The sequence below is a fragment of the Protomyctophum bolini genome (genome assembly GCF_963924005.1).
Source record: "Protomyctophum bolini genome assembly, chromosome: 5".
NCBI classification, from domain to species: Eukaryota; Metazoa; Chordata; class Actinopteri; order Myctophiformes; family Myctophidae; genus Protomyctophum; species Protomyctophum bolini.
In genome coordinates, this window is record NC_137866.1 from 31,880,155 (window position 1) to 31,900,865 (window position 20,711).

Genomic DNA, 20,711 nt, shown 5'->3' on the forward strand with positions numbered 1-20,711 from the left:
ATTCAGTGTGATAAGTATCAATATTTTATAGACCGTGTTGACTTAATGCTGAACTGTAGCTTTCTGCATTATTTATCACATTTGGTCATATTGCATTTTTGTCTGAGCTTTGTTGGAAGACTTTTTTTTCCTCCCTCCCAGCATTGTATTCTTAACATTTACTTCTATTTGAAGGTTTAGTATTATTTTTATTATGGTTTGGAGATCTAATTCTGTCCATTAACAACGGACTTGGTTGGAGTCTTATAAAAAATAAATGACCAGCTACGGTCTCTCAGGGAGGAGGTTCTGGACGTCCTTAAGATCCGGTTGGACTGCAAGAACCGTCCACTGCAGAAGGACATTGAGCTGTTGACCTCGTGTCATTGTTTCAGGAGTACTAACTGGATGACTGAAAGACTATACCCGTCTCACTCTCCATCCAGGGTTAGTGATGGTCGAACTAACGGGATGACATGTTACCTCCAGGGTAGCAGGGCTTTAAGCAACTATAGTCGACTATTCAACTAGTCTACTAGTAAATCCACTAGTCGATCTTGTTGGTACTAGTTGACTAGTTGATATGTTTCCCCCCCGTTTTTGTAGGCCTCAGGACTAAACTATTATTAAAGAAGAAAGATATATATATATATATATATATATATATTTTTTTTTTACATAATAGGTAGGCCTAGACAACTAGTCGACTAGTAAATCCACTAGTCGGCCTTGTTGGTACCATTTGACTAGTAAATCACTAAAAGTGAAAGCCCTACTGGTACTTCTGGCAGCAGTTGTATTCTTCTGGGTATCCTCCAAGGGCCACTGTTTCCCAAACAGTGGTGTCCAATTTCTATGGGTCCCTTTATTTATTTTTTCAAAAAAGTGCAACTTTTCATGAATTCAAAACAAATGCAATGATTTCTTTCAGTGATCATTGCATTTGATCATTGCACTCTAACCAGACAGTGGCCTTGTGGTTAGAGTGTCCGCCCTGAAACTGGGAGGTTGGGTCATACCAAAGACTGTAAAAATGGGACCCAATTCCTCCCTGCTTGGCACTCGGCATCAATGGGTTGGATTGGGGGGTCAAATCAAGTAACTAATCAAATGATTCCCGAGCGATGCACGGCTGCAGCTCACTGCTCACCGCTCCAAGAGATGGGTCAAATGCGGAGAGAAAATGTCACTGCGGTAATGTGTGTGACAAGTCTTATGCCTTTGACTTTGATTTCATGAAGAAATCTAAGAAATTCCAGAAATTACAAAGCAAATGTTTAAGGAATAGTGAAAATTGCCGATCTACAAGATCACAACGCGCCACTTCGTGGCCCCCCTCCTCCAGGCTCTCTCTAACACAGGCCCACGACCCCCCCTCCTCCAGGCTCTCTCTAGCACCACGACTCCCCCTCCTCCAGGCTCTCTCTAGCACCACGACTCCCCCTCCTCCAGGCTCTCTCTAACACAGGCCCACGACCCCCCCTCCTCCAGGCTCTCTCTAGCACCACGACTCCCCCTCCTCCAGGCTCTCTCTAGCACCACGACTCCCCCTCCTCCAGGCTCTCTCTAGCACCACGACTCCCCCTCCTCCAGGCTCTCTCTAGCACCACGACTCCCCCTCCTCCAGGCTCTCTCTAGCACCACGACTCCCCCTCCTCCAGGCTCTCTACCACAGGCCCACGACTCCCCCTCCTCCAGGCTCTCTCTAGCACCACGACTCCCCCTCCTCCAGGCTCTCTACCACAGGCCCACGACCCCCCCTCCTCCAGGCTCTCTACCACAGGCCCACGACCCCCCCTCCTCCAGGCTCTCTCTACCACAGGCCCACGACCCCCCCTCCTCCAGGCTCTCTCTACCACAGGCCCACGACTCCCCCTCCTCCAGGCTCTCTCTAGCACAGGCCCACGACTCCCCCTCCTCCAGGCTCTCTCTAGCACAGGCCCACGACCCCCCCTCCTCCAGGCTCTCTACCACAGGCCCACGACCCCCCCTCCTCCAGGCTCTCTCTAGCACAGGCCCACGACTCCCCCTCCTCCAGGCTCTCTCTAGCACAGGCCCACGACCCCCCCTCCTCCAGGCTCTCTACCACAGGCCCACGACCCCCCCTCCTCCAGGCTCTCTCTACCACAGGCCCACGACTCCCCCTCCTCCAGGCTCTATCTACCACAGGCCCACGACTCCCCCTCCTCCAGGCTCTATCTACCACAGGCCCACGACTCCCCCTCCTCCAGGCTCTCTCTAGCACCACGACCCCCCCTCCTCCAGGCTCTCTCTAGCACCACGACCCCCCCTCCTCCAGGCTCTCTCTAGCACCACGACCCCCCCTCCTCCAGGCTCTCTCTAGCACAGGCCCACGTACAGTATATACGTGCCCACACAAGTCGAGTGTTTTGTTTGAACGTCATAACATGCACCTCAAGGATGTGTGAAGAATTAGCCTCTCCATTTGCTTTGTGCCACCGACGTGTGTGAGGGCTTCTGCATAATTGCTTGTTTGCCATCAAGGGCCAGGAATATTGGTCTCCATGAAATCAATTTTCTTTTCTTTCTTCTTTCTTTTTTCTTCTCCCCACCGTGCAGCCATGGGGGCCGTCGGACAGGCATTCTCCCCGCCGTGCAGTATATGGGCCCATCAGACAGGCATTCATCCAACATATCTTTAAAGGACCATACTGGTTCTTTTGCCTGTTTAGCCCATTGACTTTGAGTCACAGTATACTCTACATTACTCCCGAATGTTTTCCAAGGCATGTCATATACGATTTACATACTTACAGTGGTGCAACGCAACTAAGTACATTTACTCAAGTACTGTAATTAAAGGCACTGCCACTTCACCCCTTTTGCAACCAGATCTTATTTGAATGTTTTAGGACACAAGAAACACTTTCCTGGGGTGTGTATGTTTGTAATGTGTTGTTAGATATTGATACAATCGATACAGGCGTTGACTGCCTGTGGCAGGTAAATCAAACTTTTGGGGCAGGTGTGTGGAGTTTGCTTTCGAGTTTTCTTTTTGAGTTGCCCGACTGCACGTTTGAGTGAGGAAGGAGTCTGAGGACGCAACGCAACCGTCTTCAGTTCGCTATAAACACAACATGAGTCTAAACGCCAGAGCGCTCCGTCGCCCCCACTCTCTCTTGCCCTCTCTCCCACACGCGCCACGCGCATTCGTAATTTCCATGGTGGCTCAAAGTGTTCATTCAAGTATTCTTGTCCAGTAAAGAAAACCCCACAATGACATTGTGGAGCCCTGGGCACCTGTACCTGCACGCACGGATACACACAAACATTCTAAACCAAGCTTTGTTGCCCATAGCCATTGTTCTCCTCTATTTAACATGTTCATGATATCTGGTGTCAACACTGTCTTGCATATCTTATATAAAGTTGGTATCTTGTGTTCAGGTCTAAATTCCATTTTAAATCTGATAACCATCTCCTGAAAACAGGAAAACGCAGGTCTCTACAGCAACACTGTAATTTATCATCGAGCTTATATGGCATTCATTTCACATCCGTTTAAGTACCTCAAAAGGTTTAGGATGTGTTTTTCATTGATTTAAGAAGTCCCATTTCCTGAACATATCTTTTGAGATGCATATTATAAATTGTGGTCACCACCTCCTGCCACCTCCTGCCACTCCCCGTTAGGATTCAATGATTTATTCAGATCCAAAACACTCCACCATTTGCGACGCTGACAGATGCCACGCAGCGCCATCCCACGCAGCCATAAAAACTGCCAGGATGGTTTAACACCCGCGGAGACACGCAATGATATGTGCTCAGTGTTGTATAACAAACAATCTCCTCTCTCCCCATCCCCCTGCCCCCGCCTCTCTCTCTCTCTCTGTCTCTCTCTCTCAACCTTTTCCCTCCTCTCTGCCAGTTTTCTACCCCCCACATCTGGATCATATTCTTCCCTCTCCATCTCCCACGTTCTTCTTTTATTCAGCCCTTCTCAGCCTCTCGCCCCCCTCGTGTTACCCCCTAACCTACATACACCAGTGGTTCCCAAACCTTTTCTATTATAGGGTTGTCCTGATCGGATCGGGTAATCGGAAATCGAGGCCGATCACGTCATTTTCGAATGATCGGTATCGGATCGAGAGCCAAAAAACATCCCTATAGTATCACAGAGGCACCCCAGCTATAATCCCTCAGCTACTGACGAGCTATAGCATTGCTAGTGAGGGTGACTCGGGGCCACATGGCGCAGCGCTGATGATGTTTTAATGTTGCCCCAGCACCGCTCTCCGCGCACCTCGGCCTTCTGTACGTACGAGGGGGGATATATCCCCCCCGCTACAATCGATTAGTGCTTTGTTGACAGTCGCTGCTAGAGTACAACCTCTCATTAGGTCCAACATATGTTGCGCCCGGCGTTGCCAGAGAGCAAGCTGTTCTCCCGTTGACAACCCCTGGTGGCCCCCGTGGCTCCAGGAAGAAGCAAAATATCATAGCATTTCTTTCTCTTAACTTATGGGGGAGTGTGTTGTTTAGGGAGGATCTTGGTGGTTGTGATTTGGTGCGTGCATGTGTGCGTGCGTGTGTGTGCACATGCATATGCTGGTTAGACATTAGTCATTAGTCAGACAAACCTGTGCTGTGGGTTAAAAATCACCTGAGCTGTTGGTTAAAAATCACCCATGGCTCCCGGCATGCGTGGTGGGTTAAAAAGAATCCATGCGTTGCGGGTTAAAAACTGCCCATGGCTTCCTGTGAGTTTAGGGTTAGGGCAGGATTCTCCAATACATTTTCCTCAAGGGCCATATTTTGACTAGGGTACCAGGCTGGGGGCTGAGTCCGTGCGCAAAAAATGTGGGTTTTTATTTTTTCATTCATTAATTAAGCTTAGATGGATGTACCTAGAACAGTGGTCCGGGGACCACCAGTGGTCCCCCAGCGACGTAAATGATGGAGAGTTGGTAACCAAATGGACCCTAATTGATCTTTAAATGAGACCATTTGAAAAGATATGGCAGGGCTCAGTGATTCTCATTTTAATTTGAAGGATATATATATATATATATATATATATATTACTACTAATCGAACACAAGAATAATAATGAATACAGCCACAGGCTGTAACAGGAACTGATGATGGTGGTAGGTTGCGGCATATGAAATGGAGAACATCATAAGGCTATAAACTGATAAACGTGAGTTAATTTGCTGATGGAATCTGCTGTGCTGTGCTGGCGTTAACGATGGAAATCAAAACGGTGATGTTTGTGTGCGATTCTGCAAGGACATGACATCACATAACTGACGGTTCTCTGTCCTTTTTTCTTTGGAAAATAAAGTTGCGAAGGGAACTCTAAGTTAAGATGGGGGCAGAATACTTAATTGAGGAGCTCATGAATAGACCGACACTACCAAACCCTCTGGACATTCAACCTGTGGAGGAGATCCAACAGAGTTCTTACAGAGTCGGCACATCACTCCCTCGGTTGCTTGTCGATATGCACAGCAGGTTAGGAGTCAATCGGTTAAGAGCAGGGCTGGGCAACTTTGATGATGGAGAGGGTCACTATGTTTCCAAACTCATTCCAGGGGGCCTCATTTGCATATTGTTGCTGTAGGACAGAAGCCTTTTTTTTCGTAAATGAATGCTCTACTTCGTGAAAAGTTACATTTGTATGTAATTTCTAATGCATTAATTTAGTTATACTATATGAACTGAAATACAATTTCATTGGACATAAAAAAGACAATACAATAGTAATTAAACTCCTGATATAGACTGAAGTAATTAAAGCGGCCAAGTCACGTTTGCATGTTTGGAATTGGGAACAGTTGAAATGGATACTATATGAGTATTCTGATATTAACCTGCGGGCCACATTATTAAGTGAAGGTGGGAGGCTGGGAGCCGTATGAGGCCCATGCATGAGTTAGAATGGTTCTCAAGATAAACATGGACACACTCACTCCACACAGAGATTCTGTGCATTTCTAGATCGATTTTGAGATACGTAGGAATGCATCTTTAAAAATAATTCCTGATGCCTTGAGGTGTATTCATAATTTAGCCTAACTAATATTTTAGTTATCAAGGATTTGTTTCAGTTGAGTAGCTAGAAGTTAGACATTTCAATGGTAGTCAAAGGCCTGCTGTTGAAATCTAAGAATTCACTTGTTGTTGATCCAAGCTTTTCTGGAGCTCAGCCTGTGTTTTGAGAGTTTTATGATGAGTTTAATCTGAAAAGCAATTAGAGAGTGTCTGTGTTGTAATTGCTTCAATAATCCTTCCAACTGTTCTTCCTTCAGAAGTTCCTGTGTTTTTTTAATAAGAGAAGAAGGGATGCCATTAAACCTCTTAGAACAGCCATAGCAGTTTCCCAAAGAAGAATAGCAGGATAATAAAAGTGAGGGTTTTTTCATGGGTGCTGGCAGCGTACTGTACTGCATAGTTATTAGTTAGTCGAACAGTGTCCTTGGTTTGATTCCAGTAGGAGACCTGCTGTGTGTTACTTGTCCTATCTGAGAATCTTAATTTCCCTCTTAATTTCCCTCAATGTCTAACATAAAAATCTACACTTTGCTGATATACAGAGAGAATACATTTAATAAAATACTTTTTTGACCATTTGCGATACAGGGACAGGAGGCAATGGCATCTTTGTATGCGGAATAAAATTAAGTGAAAAGTGCACTGTCTTGTCACAGAACATGCAAAAGCAGAGACGTTTCTGTGGTTACCAAGGTTGGGGGGGACCTTTTTTTACGGGCCCACAATCTATGTAAAGCGCTTTGGATAAAAGCGCTATATGAATGCACCATTTTATTGTTATCTGCCATCCGAGTGGATGTATTTATTTTAAATAACCTAGAAAAAGGTGTTTTTATTGTGAATACTGATAACTGGCAACTTCAAATATGTTAGTATCACTGATCCAAGACGGAACACATTCGATAAATTCCTTAGACACAGAAGCAAGAGACGATTTACATATTACAAATTACGCCTACCAGTGAAAAATAACTGCATAGAGTTTATTTGACTTACCAGGATGTTGTGTGTGTGGATCTTGACTCTCTCCAAGCTTCCGCACAGTGGACCCCAGGAAGATTCAGTTCAGTTTCAGTTCAGTTCATTTTTATTTATAGTGCAACATCACCCCAAGGGGTCTCTGTGCACTTCACAACAATACACAGCAAAAAAGCAGAAAATACAATAGCATAATAACACAATAACACAATAACAAGCATAATAAGATGTGTAAATACACATGGATGTACCATACGATAGGACACAGTTAAAAATGCGTTCAGAAAATCTATTAAAATAGAATATAGGTTTTATAAACCACGGGGCAGAGCACAGTGAATATAGTGATTTCAGTGAAACTAGGGGGAACCATAATGCAGGGAGAAAAGATGGGTTTTATTGTGGTATGTGACTGAGTTTTCCAGTATCTTGGGAGCGTAGAGGTCGTGGGGGGAGGTATGCTTTTATTAGGTTGGACATGCAGGGTGGAGCAAGTCCATTTAGGCCTTTAAAGGTCAGGAGGAGCACCTTGAAATCGGCTCTGGCCTGTATGGGTAACTAGTGTAATTCTATGAGTGTGGATGTGATTATCGAATTTCCTTTTCCTTGTTGGTACTCTGGCATTAGCTGCTGCTATATGCACCAGCTAATGGGGATCCTATTAAATACAACTCTAAAACTCAATACAACTCTGTATTGGAAACACAGCATGTGTTTCATAATGCATGAAGAGGAGGAGTGAATGAGGGATTGGCAAAAAAAAAGAAGCAAAGGTGAAAGATTGAGAAATGTGGTTGAATAATATAGAAGGCATAGCTTTTTTAATTTAGTTCTTGGAATGTGTACAAAATACAAATGCCAAAACGAAACTGTGAAAAATGGTCCCTGAAAAAACTTGTTTCACAGGTTTTCCTTCTTCTTTGTTCCCCATATGCATATGGCCGCATTGATGAGCTATTTGCTTTCTTGTCACACACAGCTGCTGCTAATACAGTAACGTGCCGTACAACCACACGATGGACTCAAACAAGCAGTCTTCAGGCATGCTGTATATCCAATGTTGCGTTTATTAATTATTGAGAGTTTTCAGAGTATTCTGGCTTGCACACCACGCACGCATGCACGCACGCATGGCCACACGGCCGCACGCACTGAGATGATTTGACTGGCTGAACAAAGTACGTATTGAGGATGAAAAGTGAGGGCAGAAAAGTGATGACGCAAATTGTTATTGGCCAGAATGAGATGATATATGATGATGTATGATGATAAGAGCGCCCCTCGCTTTTGTGTCACAAGCTTGTTAATGCTTTTCATTGGTTAAATATTCATTAAACCCACAGTCACACATAACCACACCTGGCATCCTTGTACGGGCATATACAAAAATGTAAAAAGGAATTTAGAACATTTTGAAAACTACAAAATCATCTGATCTCTATAAGCTCACACCGCATTGTGCCGTGAGCTTGTAGAGCGGCTATTTTACACTGCTTCTGTGTGGCACTGTCGCACAGCAGAGCTTAAAATACAGCATTTATTGTATTACATTTAAGGAAAAAGAGTCAATAGATGAAACGTGGAGGTTTACAATACTGTTAAAGGACCACTTCACCACTTTTCAACCTATCTTCATATAATAGGTCCTCACTTATAATCATGATAAAATGGCACAATTTCTTTCTACTAAGTCTGTGTCTCATAGGAGGGCTGTGGGCAGTTCAGAAACCCGTCCACCAGTGACATCATCGTTGGGCAGATTTTTTTAAACAATATTATTTTTACAAAAATGTTTAGATTTTCAATTTTCATTCATTTTTGCATTGCAACTTTTCAGGACTAGAAAGCCTGCCATTTCTATTAGCTTAGATTCCCCATCAATGATGTCACTGGTGGACGGGCTTCTGAACTGCCCACAGCCCTCCTATGAGACACAGACTGATTAGAAAGAAATTGTGCCATTTTTCATGATTATTAGTGAGAACCAATTATATGAAGATGGGTTGAAAAGTGGTGAAGTGGTCCTTTAAGGCTTCTGCCCGATAGGGACGATTTGTATCTTTATTCCAGAAAGCCTTGGGGAGGTAATTTAAATGGACTGTGTATGAACTGGACTGTATGAAGATGAATGACTGATGTGGATGTGTGAATACTTCTGTGGTTTTGATTTTAAATATGTGACTCTAGTGGTTGAGAGCAGGACGAGGAGAGGAGATGAAAACACTCACACCGTGGGGCTGCCAGAAATTGCCTCTGTATTTCAAAGTAGCTCATCTCCTTTTTTACCGCTTTTCCTCTCTCCATCATAGTGTTCTACTTTTATGTCTTTGTTGCACACGGGGAACGATGAATCACAGAGAATGAGTTGGGTCTCGGTATTATCCTCTGTCCTGTGCCACATGTACATTAACTCATCGCTGTGCTCCTCACTGTAGGTATATGGTGTTATTTCCCAATTTTTTTGAATGGCAGAGCAGAGACCGTAAACAAATGGACTTGTCTGGCATGGGCTTCCAACTGGCTCCCAGCAGGCCTAACCATCTTCTTCTGAAGTAAGAATAGCCAACCCAAACCCCCTACGCTCATTTAAAGCAGCTCCTCACCAGGGGACATACGGCACCTCTTGAGAATGTGTTCAATGCGCACACCCCCATTGTTTTTTGTGTGTGCTGTGAGCCTTTTTTCAGCTATGCTGTTCGCTGGCGTCCTTTCAGGGGAATAGCTAATGTAGATGCTGACTGACTGCACTGGACTTGGCACTGCCTTAGAGCATTTTATTTCTGTACTATACGAACAGTCGAACACATAAGTGAAATTAAAATTTCACTTAACGCCGCTGCACAGTTGAGACGGGGCCTGCAGTTCATCCAAGATTGACCTCAATGTGTGTGTACTCGGGGAAGGGAAAACACGCTATTGCTAGGGACATAACCCACCCTTAGTTTACACTTGAGCCAATACCATATTCATACCATCTGGGCCATGGTACGCAGTACCTTCGCTGCAGGCTAGGGCTTCGAGATTGTTTGTTCCCATAAGTATGGGATTTTATTGTATAAAAAAAATAGTTGATAGCTCAATCTGGGAACCCTGTTCGATAAAACAATTATTTGTTTTTGCCTCAAGGGAACTCTGTTTGGCTACTTAATGGCTTCTTAATCCACTTCCTCTCGGGTACTTTATTCCTACAACTAACAACACCGTTTTTTTGGTATTCATTATTTTTATCTCGCAATTTTGCAACCCTGCTGCGCATGTGTCAATTATCTAATGTAATCCTGGGCGCTAGGCCTACACTTCCTCTGCCAACCTGGGTGGACAGCGGACTGACCTCATACTTCCTAAATGGCTTCTTAATCCACTTCCTATTGGGTACTTCTGTCTTTATTCCTACAACTAACAACAACAGCCAGTGGTGCTGACAGATGCTGCTGTCTTAAGAGACATTTCCAGAAAACATAGTTGAGTATTTAAAAGGCGTTTTTAGAATCGGCCTCAGTCCTTCATAACATCCACAAGCTCACAATTTGCTGCAATGCGACACGTTATGATATCGTAGATCTGCCATTTCCAGGAATTCCAAAAGTGTTCTCTTATGGGGGTCCTCCCTGGCACAAAACATTATGTGATGGCGGTACACGGCCTAATATACTTTGGGGGTTATTGACATCATCATTGAGTGACGGTCACTGTGCTACAGCAGCAGCCTCAGTAGGCTTGTGCCAGCCGCTTGTCGGGGATGATGCGAGCCAACATGACTTGCACCAACTTCGGAAGATCGTACTCATGCTTCCAGGCCCAGTCCCTTCGCGCTGCGCTGTCCTCCAGTTCCATCGGCCAGCTGTCCGCTATGGCCTGCCGCATGGTGTCCACATCGTAGGTGACCCTGAGGCCGGGCAGCCGTTTCTGCATCTCCTGGGCAAGCTGGTGGGGCGTGAAGCTCATGGCGTGTATGTTGTACGTGCGCCTGCTCAGTGCGTCCGCCGGAGCCTCCATCACCTCCAGGGTGGCTCTGAGACAGTCGTCTATGTACATCATCGGGAGACGGGTGTCGCTGCGCAGGTTACATTCAAAGCGACCCGTCTCGGCGGCCGCGTGGAAGATCTGGACGGCGTAGTCGGTGGTGCCTCCTCCGGGCTGGGAATCTGCGGAAATGATGCCCGGGTACCTGAGGCAGCGGAAGTCCAGTCCGTGCCGGTGGTGGTAGTACTCGCCCATCAGCTCGGCGTGTACTTTGGAGACGCCGTAGATGGTGCGAGGCCTCTGTGCGCACACATCCGGGGCGGGGTCCCTGGGCGACGAGGGCCCAAAGGCACCGATGGTGCTCGGCACAAACACGCGCAGGCTGTGCTCGACGGATACGTCTAGTATGTTATGGAGGCCTGTGATGTTGACCTCTCTGGCCAGCGAGACGTTGCTCTCTCCCACGGCAGACAGGATGGCCGAGTAGTGGACCAGCGAGCTGATGCTGTTGTTCACTATGATCTCCCTCAGGTTGTTGCGGTCCAGAATGTCACAGTAGACGAATGGGCCGTTGTGGTACACGTCATTTGTCGTGGGCTTCCGGATATCGGACAGAATCACGCTATTCTTTCCGTATCGTCTCCTCAGCAGCTTTGCGAGCCCCAGCCCCAACTGACCGAGTCCCCCAGTGATGAGGATTTTGGGGTGATCTGGCTCTGTGCATGAAGAGGAGAAACTCCTCTCGTCGGCAGAGGTGCGATGATGCCTGGGGAAACCGACGCCGTAGCTCGCTGTGCTCAGACGCTCTGTGCCTTGCAGGGGCCTGTTCCCAGCACGCCTGACTGCACCTCTGAGCAAGACCGCCGCCACCGTCATCCTCAACTCTTTACTTTTACGAGTGGACAGCCAATTATTTCCTCTTTGAAACCAGTCTTATTCAGAGTGATTGAACACAGCCGTCCTTTTTGAAAATATTCAACTTAAAATGTATAATGGGGATCAATGGGGCTCTGATCGGGCCGAAACCTTGCCCAAAGTTGTAGTCATACGATATAGATACGTAATAAAGTAGATGACTGACGTCACAGAGGCTGGCCACATAAAGTCCAAGATCCACATCTGAGCCTCACCGTACTATTATGGATCGGGAGAGCCGTGTGATCTGTATGGATTTGTGCGTATGTCTATTTATTCCCCCTGTGACATCATCATCGTCATCAGACCTCATCATTATGAGAACAGGCACCGCTCACTTCACACAAGTGTGATTTTATTTAAAGGCTCTCCTTATAGCTGTCAAGCACACAGCCAATCAGATGAGTCGACATAAAGGCCAGCTGAAATGAAAAAAGAAAAAAATCTTCGTGCTCGGACGGACCCACCCACCCAGCCAGCTAGCCAGCCAGGGACCCAGGGGCACACAAATCTACACACACTATACCTACAATGTATACATGCATATTACATAATACATACATACTGTACATACATGACGTGTACAACTTCACCTTCTTCAATTTCAAATGTTACTGTCTGTCACAGAAGTGGGTGAAATTATTTGCATACGAGCTCCCATTGTCTGTATAGTTTTCAGGAAAGGGAAGAAGGATAGAAAAGGGATAGAACATGGAAAACAACGGGTCAGATATGTCAGAAGACATACATAGGCCATATTGTGAGGTCCATTTTCGTTCAGTTTCGTTCCCGCGTCATGGGCACTACACATTCAATGCATTTTTTCATAGATAATACCCTTCTGGACTTAAAAGTTCTACTCATAATATCCTGCATTATTTTGAAAAATCTTGTGCTGCTGTTTTTGCTTGTAAAATGTGTTATATTGATTTTGGCAACACAAAATCTTTCTCAAATGTCATAAATACATAACATCTGAAACAAGTACTGGTGCCTTAGTTTACTCATATGTGAATCTAGATCATGAAATGTAGCAAATTAAGTGCTTAAAAATGCTTCAACTTAAGTGATTGGTACATAGCATACACATAGTAAAAAAAAAGCTTATATTTCATACATAAAAAAATTCACAACCTACTGTGTAATGAAAGGTAGAAAAGAAAAGCAGCGCACCTCGGCCCACAAAGGCTACAAATCCTACCACACCCCCCTAAATTGAATGGTTACTACACTTCGGTCCTAGCCTGATTGTCAGACTGAGTGGGCGGGGTCTATGGGCTGGAAACCAGGCTACTTCGGTCCGACATACCATTAGTCCGATCGACTACCTACCCCACACCCGCACCCTAACCATAACCGCGAGCACGGGGCAGCACACCTATACCTAACCCCCAACCCTATCCCGAGCACGGGGCAGCACACCTAAACCTAACCCCCAAACCCTATCCCGAGCACGGGGCAGCACACCTATACCTAACCCCCAACCCTATCCCGAGCACGGGGCAGCACACCTATACCTAACCCCCAACCCTATCCCGAGCACGGGGCAGCACACCTATACCTAACCCCCAACCCTATCCCGAGCACGGGGCAGCACACCTATACCTAACCCCCAACCCTATCCCGAGCACGGGGCAGCACACCTATACCTAACCCCCAACCCTATCCCGAGCACGGGGCAGCACACCTATACCTAACCCCCAACCCTATCCCGAGCACGGGGCAGCACACCTATACCTAACCCCCAACCCTATCCCGAGCACGGGGCAGCACACCTAAACCTAACCCCCAACCCTATCCCGAGTCGGACCAATGCTCCTTCGAACCAATGATATGTCGGACCAAAGTATGCTCCCCAAATTGAATAATGCAAAAAATGGACAACACTAAAGACAAATGGAATAAAGGTCAGAATTATTACAACATACGGTATGAAACATTTATTCAAGTATCACAAAGTGTCACAGCATCTGACATTAATGTACAGCTGGCGACCTTTGGGGTCGCCATCGCGACCTCAATGGCTGCTAACTAAAACTGTTTTGGCTGTAAAACCAGATGAGCTACACATGCAAACTTTGTGTCGGTCATGTTTTTGGACCATTACAAACCCGTTGGAATGTTTATCATTATGATTGGGTGTGTCTGGAACTGGGTGTGTCTGGAACGCTATGTCTATGTGAAAACGAGTGAACTTTTGAATTTTTTGACAAACGTGGTGTCTATTTTAAACACATTGAAATGCTCTGATGTATGATTACATCTAGAACACTCTAATATACACATTCCTATTGATACAGATAGGAGTATTAAATAATGAATGCACAAAATCTCTGTACGTGCATATACACGTCCATCTAGATCTAGTAGATGTATCTCAAAAATCATCCAACCGACCAACTTCAAACTCGGCATGTGTGTTGTTGCTGACTACAGGTAAATCTTTATGTCCGATGTCGAGTTTTTTGAAACAGACATGATCTGCAGGGTCTCAGCTGCGTTCGCTTCCCGCGTTTGCGCGTCTTACTGGTCCCATGTAGTTTGTCCTGCTATGCAGTTGTACAGCCAGGTCCATGCCTTGAAGAACTATTATTCACAAAATAAGGCCTATAGCGACATGTACATACTATATACCGTATGAAACAGAAGACTCTCTGCTTTCATAAGAAAAAAACTAATACTGTAATAATAATAAAAATCACACCCCTGTGAAGTGAGCAGTGCAATGTTGTGAAGTGAGCAGTGCAACATTGCACTGCTCACTTCACTGGGGTGTTATTACTTGCGCAAGCAGAGCGCGCAAGTAATCATTTCGCTTGGTCTCTTCGAAGTGAAGCCAAGTTTTCTTCAACCGTAAGTCTGTGCCTGGTTTGCTGGGACCAGTTACAACATTACGTCATCCTTGAGAGAGTACATGGTGTGTATATGACGTAATGTTACAAGTTACAAGTTACAACATTACGTCATATACACACCATGTACTCTCTCAAGGATGACGTAATGTTGTAACTGGTCCCAGCAAACCAGGCACAGACTTACGGTTGAAAAAAACTTGGCTTCACTTTTTGGAACCAAGTAACCACAGTATACTGCTAATCAAATTACAACTACATACTCTGTATGTAGTTGTAATGTGATTTGTAATTTGTAAATCTGTGCCTGGTCTGCTGGGAACAGACTACACAGATGACCATATCTCTTACGTCATCACTGAGAGCTAGTCATACATATACACACACCATGTACTCTGGTCCCAGTTCTCAACGATGACGTAATGTTGTAACTGGTCCCAGCAAACCAGGCACAGACTTACGGTTGAAAAAAACTTGGCTTCACTTTTTGGAACCAAGTAACCACGGTGTACTGCTAATCAAATTACAACTACATACTCTGTATGTAGTTGTAATGTGATTTGTAATTTGTAAATCTGTGCCTGGTCTGCTGGGACCAGACTACACAGATGACCATATCTCTTACGTCATCACTTACTATTTACTATTACAATTTTTCATATAAAGGCAGAAGATAGTAGAAAAGATAAAGACACACGGTTATTACTTGCGCAAGCAGAGCGCGCAAGTAATCATTTCGCTTGGTCTCTTCGAAGTGAAGCCAAGTTTTCTTCAACCGTAAGTCTGTGCCTGGTTTGCTGGGACTAGTTACAAGTTACAAGTTACAATATTACGTCATATACACACCATGTACTCTGGTCCCAGTTCTCAACGATGACGTAATGTTGTAACTGGTCCCAGCAAACCAGGCACAGACTTACGGTTGAAAAAAACTTGGCTTCACTTTTTGGAACCAAGTAACCACAGTATACTGCTAATCGAATTACAACTACATACTCTTGTAATGTGATTTGTAATTTGTAAATCTACTTTTTTTTTCATCACATATCAATGATTCATTTTTCTGTAAAAAAGTAGTTAGGTAGCAAATAGTTATACGTAATGATTATACATTTCAAACGTTCCTTCACAGAGATACTGAGATGTGATAGTTTCCAGCGGTCGAAAGTACTTGCGCGCTCTGCTTGCGCACTAGTAGGCCATTTATGGCCTACTAGTGTGCAACAAGCAAGTATGCACTCGGCAGAGTGCAGTTCTAGTTTTTATTATTATTACAGTATTAGTATTTTTCTTATGAAAGTAGAGAGTATTCTGTTTCATACGGTATATAGTATGTACATGTCGCTATAGGCCTTATTTTGTGAATATTTAGTTGTTAGGTCCATGCCTTCTCTAAAATTCTCTGGACCTTTAGAGAAGGCATGGACCCGAAGAACTATTATTCACAAAATAAGGCCTATAGCGACATGTACATACTATATACCGTATGAAACAGTAGACTCTCTGCTTTCATAAGAAAAATACTAATACTGTAATAATAATAAAAATCACACCCCTGTGAAGTGAGCAGTGCAATTGCACTGCTCACTTCACAGGGGTGTGATTTTTATTTATCAAAAATAGTTTTTTTAACTAAAGTTTTGAATTGGTTTATGTTTCCACTGCTTTAGTTCATCCTCCAGCTCATTCCACAGAGTGACTCCGTAAATCACAGGTTTTTTGAAGTTCAGCGGTCCTCTAGGTTGTATCCCCCTTCCTTATCCAGACATTTGTCTTGTACATTTGCCGGTAATTGGTTATATGTATCTTGATTTGTACATGATTTGTAGAATTTTAACATTGACCATATCTGTGAACTTCAGAAGGTGTGATTGTAAAAACAGTGGGTGTGTGTGGTCCCGGTATCCTACATTGTTTATTACTCTTAGTGCTCTCTTTTGTAGTATAATCAGTGGATTTCTAGTTGATTGGTAGGCGTTTCCCCATACCTCAGAGCAGTTGTTCAGGTAGGGTAGTACAACGTGTGCAATGAGCTGGGTTGAGTAGGTGTTTTGCCCTATGACCACATATTTTATGTGGTTTCCAGCAGAGCCTATGGTCTAGGATCAATCCCAATAATTTGTTTTCATATACTCTTTCTATTTTATTATTATCTATAATCAACTGGCTATCCGTTTGTATCTGGCGGTTTCCGAATACCATACATTTTGTTTTACTTAGATTTAAGGATAATTTATTTCTATCAAACCAGAGTTTGTATTTTTTAATTTCTGCTGTTAAGACCATCATGAGCTGCTGGATGTCCTCCCCTTTCACTGTGGTAACACACGTTAGCACAGTGAAATTTGTTCTCCCGATTTGACCCATCTTTTGGAGCGGTGAGCCACAGTGTCCGCTGTGCTCGGGAATCATTCGTTGATTTGACCCCCAATCCAACCCATTGATGCTGAGTGCCAAGCAGGGAGGCATTGGTGTGGGATGGCCCGGCCGGGAATCCAACCCCCGACCTCCCAGTTTCAGGGCAGCACAAGTCCACTGTCTGGCATTCCATTTCAAGAAATGGAAAAAATAACCTATAAGCGCATCCAATGTAGTTATTATTTATATTAGTCATATTTAGTTTAGTCTTGTTAATACTTTTCATTGGTTAAATATTTAGAAATCCCACGGGAAGACATCCTGATTCAAACATTTTCAAAGGATAATATATTTAATAATAGATGATCAACATTCAACGCTCATTCAACATTCAATGTTGATTCAACATTCAACATTGTGTGTGTGTGTGTGTGTGTGTGTGTGTCTGTGTGTGTGTGTCACTTTATGGTTTGTAGGTGCTGTACTTCCATACGAGCCTGCGTCTGGCCAGCATTGTGGCTGTCCTGGAGCTGGTGGCGACGTCACTCGGGCCAGACGGCTCCCAGCAGCACCTGGGGTGCGGCTTCACCGTCCTGGAGCTTTTTGCTGGCAAGGCTGAGGCCAGAAGGTGATTAGCGCAAACCCACACACAGAGTTAAATTAACACTGATGATTTCACTGAGCGTGTACAAATGGAACCAAACAGTGTTGTTTTTGGCAGCAAATTTCCATTTTAGTTTAGTTACAGTCTTTGGAATGAAACTTCATTTAGTTTTAGTCACATTTTAGTCACCTGGAATGTTTGTGTTAGTCTAGTTTTAGTCGACTAACCTCAGCGCGACGCGTTGTGAGCTTGTAGATCTGCTATTTTCAGCATGCAACCAATTGAAAAATGACTTATACTGGATCTCTTGTCCACTAGTCCCTTAACATTTTAGTCTAGTTTTTATTTGTTGACGTTGACGAAAGTGTCAGTATATTTGGTCTTAGTTCAGTGATGCTTGCGGAACTCTACTTCGTCTCGTTCCTGACCGCATCACTGTCGTGGCAATAATCACGTTAACCCACACCCTCTCGTGTAATATTGCTTAATTATAGATCTGATGAGAATTATATAAATTTTCGATTCCACATTACCACAATCCAACACAATTCCACAATTACGAGCGGATGAAATGACAGGCAGATAATCAAATGAATGGCAGCTGTTCCATCAGTGGTTCAATTATCCGGTTATAATTTGAATGTACGCTTTGTTTTGTGTTTCAGGTTGAGTCTTCACCACGGAACACCCAGGAGCCTGCTCCATCCCCTGCTGAAAAACACTGAATGTAAGTGCCTTCATTGAAACTGCACTCTCTGCTCTTTCCTCCACTCCTGAGTAAATGGCAGATACTGTAGAACTTGTGGATCTGCTATTTTTGACAGATGTTCCCATAGAAATTGAGATCCTGCAGACTATCTTCACTTGCAGCAAAAAACGTGTTTTATTGCAAATAGGCGACAACGTTTCGGTCCAACTGACCTTCATCAGGTGTTTCGGGGATACCTGGAGACGGTGTGTGCGGGATCTCTCCATTTTGTCCTGTCTCATGCACTGGCTGCCTGCTCCTATACGCCGCAGCACAGAGCGACTGACAACATAGCAGCTAACTGTCTGGAGCTATATAGGGAAGCCAGAACACAACACAGTGATTGAACCAACAAAACAACGTCGGGGAAACTAACGAAAACAACGGCCGCGAGGTTGTGACAGAGAAACATACACAGAACAAAAAAGGGAAAAAGGGGGGGGCTGATGCACAACGGAGACAGTGCTTGTTTCACCTGGCAGTTAATGATTCAGTCGTGTCATTATTGTTTGACAAAATAATGCTTCCAGTGGTTATACTCTTCCTGTAGAGATGTTTTTAATCAGGGTCAGTCTAAAGCGATTGTTTCTATTTTAAAAGGGCTGTAGCTCAGCTAGCTATTATATGAAGATATTTCACCTAATAATGACATGCACCAGCAGGTTTGAGTCGACTTCCATTATATTATGGTGTCTGTGAACACTAACTAACTGAGCCACCAGGTGCCCCCATTTCATTCCACACGCTTTTAACTGGATTATGTCATCCAGTGCTTCTCTGAGGACACTTGTGGATACAATAATCCACACAAGTACGCCCCTCTTGTATTGACTTTAATTATGTTGTCGTGTTGTTTTTGTCTGCCTGCACGGTTTAATAAAGATGCTGCTGCCCGTCGGTACGCAAACACACACTCCACAGTTCCCTCTACTCCACATAAATGCTGTCTGCATGCACTCTGCATAGCGTGTAGGTGGAACGGCGGCTGAGGTTCGTTTTCAGTATATGACCGGAATCCCAGATCTTTTCATCATTAATTCCACTTTAAACACATGAACCCAGCGTACTTATTCTGCGTTGGATCTACAAGCTCACAATATAAGTGCTGATCTACTGCATGTACACACTCACAATTGAGCTTGCAGATTGGCTATTTCTGGGTCCTTCTATATGTGGTGTAGAGGGAAAAATGAGCCGAGCCCTGGGGACCCGGTCGACAAAGTATACTGTATATATATCATATCATATCATCATCATCATACTATAATTCAGTCAATGTCTGTCTGTCAGAAACACCGCCGTATCTCCTCATTGCCTGCACCAATCACTCCCACTTTTCACACAGGCATTGACCATATGAATATGGAGGTCTTAACAATTAACCTCGCACCCTCACACACCTCCGCCCCTTAGCGACACCTGCATCACAGGCCACCGTTCTCACCGTTACCCCACTGGCATGCTTCCTCTAGCTACCGCCGCAACACAACAAAGAGTGCCCTATACAATTTGGCGCCGCTGACTGTGTGTGTGTGTGTGTTGCATCCTTTGGCCGTCTTCTCCTACTAAACTACACCGTTTGCACACATCTCACCATGCACAACAGCAACAGCTAGCCTGTCCACACATCAACCACTACTTTGCATTCATATTCATGTCATATTTACAGTACTACGGCCTTCACAGTGACCGGGATATTTCCAGACGCATACTACAGCTATTCCACACCTTCTTAATGTTCGCACGGGAGGTTGCATATCCTCATATTACATATTGCATATGCATATTACATATCCACCACTCGACGGAAGGGGAAGACGGATCCTGTGCCGTCGGAACAACACAATGACAAAATACATACAGACAGATGCAATGACCAGCGCTGGCTCAATAGCTCAGGAACGACACATTCCTAAATCACAAAAAACATCTCATTCTTAACCTGATTAGTTAAAGAACAAACTACAACTTGCTTTGAAGCCCCAAAAGCCAACCTCAGAGTTTAATACCAGTAGCTTATATGGATCTCTAAAACGTTTAATTTATATAGGCCTACATTTATTATTTTTCCCATTGACTTCACTAGGAAAACCAAACACTCCATTAAGTAGCCTTGCCGAGCCATGAGGCCCATAGGGCAGGAGCCTATCTCCTGTTTCTGTGGCGTGAGGCTGCTTGATGTACAAGTACACCCCCTGGACATGATGCTAGTATGTCGCAGGGACCTCCCAGTCTCAGGGCGGACACTCTAACCACAAGGCCATTAAGCTGATGGGGTGACAGTGGCTTAGGA

At 44.5% G+C, this 20,711-nt stretch overlaps 2 protein-coding genes across 2 annotated transcripts in view; one reads left to right on the forward strand and one right to left on the reverse strand.

Moving 5' to 3' along the window:
• Positions 1-20,711, forward strand: part of nphp4 (nephronophthisis 4) — a 268,172-nt gene that overhangs the window by 16,137 nt on the left and 231,324 nt on the right. The window contains exons 3-4 of the mRNA XM_080762891.1: positions 17,543-17,694; positions 18,336-18,397. Of these exons, the coding sequence (XP_080619017.1) occupies positions 17,543-17,694; positions 18,336-18,397 (214 nt within the window). The remainder of the gene's footprint in view (positions 1-17,542; positions 17,695-18,335; positions 18,398-20,711) is intronic.
• On the reverse strand, positions 10,687-11,817 carry LOC308315965 (L-threonine 3-dehydrogenase, mitochondrial-like; the record flags this gene model as incomplete). The annotated part of the gene is made up of 1 exon (XM_080764242.1): positions 10,687-11,817. One exon carries the CDS (start codon positions 11,815-11,817, stop codon positions 10,687-10,689), a length of 1,131 nt encoding a protein of 376 aa, XP_080620368.1.